This window comes from Perkinsus marinus (genome assembly GCF_000006405.1).
Source record: "Perkinsus marinus ATCC 50983 genomic scaffold scf_1104296964342, whole genome shotgun sequence".
NCBI classification, from domain to species: domain Eukaryota; phylum Perkinsozoa; order Perkinsida; family Perkinsidae; genus Perkinsus; species Perkinsus marinus.
In genome coordinates this window covers 1-1023 of record NW_003204695.1, presented here as the reverse complement: position 1 = coordinate 1023, position 1023 = coordinate 1, and the positions used below count along the sequence as shown (strand labels likewise).

Genomic DNA, 1023 nt, shown 5'->3' with positions numbered 1-1023 from the left:
AGGGAGACACCCATGACGGCAGCTACGATGGGCCGAAAGAACAACCTTCTTGATGAAGTGGACGTTCGCCGATGGGATCCACGGTTGCAGCACCACCTCTCCGGTCGGCAGTCCACATCGGTAGGCTAAGACTTTGGAGAGGGCAGTTGGGTCGATAACATCCCAGGAGCATCCTTTGTTGGTCTTGATATCGTGTAGAGATTTACCGTTAACCAAGTTGAACTGTGCTGAGTGAGCAGCGCATAAGACATCCTCTTGATTCCAAGCTTGGTTCCATTCACACTCCAGGACAGTGGCATTAGGAGCTTGAGCATTAGACCGCAGGACAGAGAGAACCAATCGCAGTATATGGACTCGGTCTAGCACGGAGTCGACATCCCATGAATCACGGGCAATTGCTTCGATCAATGGCTCTGCCGTTGGGTGAGGCGCTGGGGGGTTCTGCCCGAGATCATCACGGATTGCAAGGACGCAATCAACGGCACGACAAACATCCTCACAAAAGTCAGCTGAGCCGGAGGTTATAGACGCTATCATAGAGAATGGTTGTCGATCATAAGCTGCTATACCTCCGGTAGGGTCATCATCTTCTATCAGACAGCAGCAGGAGTCAAAGTCACCTTCTAAGTCCCTCTCTTGCTCTTCCAGGTCTTCGTGGGAGATGCTTGGGAGATCCTCTCGAAGGGACATAGCTGGTGCAGACGCGGCGTTGACCATGAGCCGTATTTCATCGTGAGAGATAGACCCCGCCCAGCAGCAATGCTCTCCGGCGCACTCGCCTTCGTCGGACCCCATCAACTGTGATGGCTTGAGGTTATCAGACTTCTTATAGGCAGCCAAAAGCTCACCCAATCTAGTGGTTGTCGTGCCCGTCTTGACAGGCCGGTCCAACAACCGGCTGGCTGAGTCAGCATAGTGGTTAGTAGCACCCGCCAAGTGTGATAGCGACAACCGACCATACTGCCTGATGACCTTAAGCTCTCTGAGATAGAGTCAATGAGTCGTATGATGGCGCGTCGCTCA

At 53.1% G+C, this 1023-nt stretch overlaps 1 protein-coding gene across 1 annotated transcript; it reads right to left on the bottom strand.

The window, feature by feature from the left end:
- Window positions 1–96: 96 nt before the first annotated feature.
- Pmar_PMAR015374 (hypothetical protein) lies at window positions 97–690 on the bottom strand (the record flags this gene model as incomplete). Its single annotated transcript, XM_002770261.1, has 1 exon — window positions 97–690. A coding segment is annotated over one exon (594 nt), but the record flags the coding sequence as incomplete, so codon positions are not given.
- Between the last annotated feature and the right edge of the window lie 333 nt (window positions 691–1023).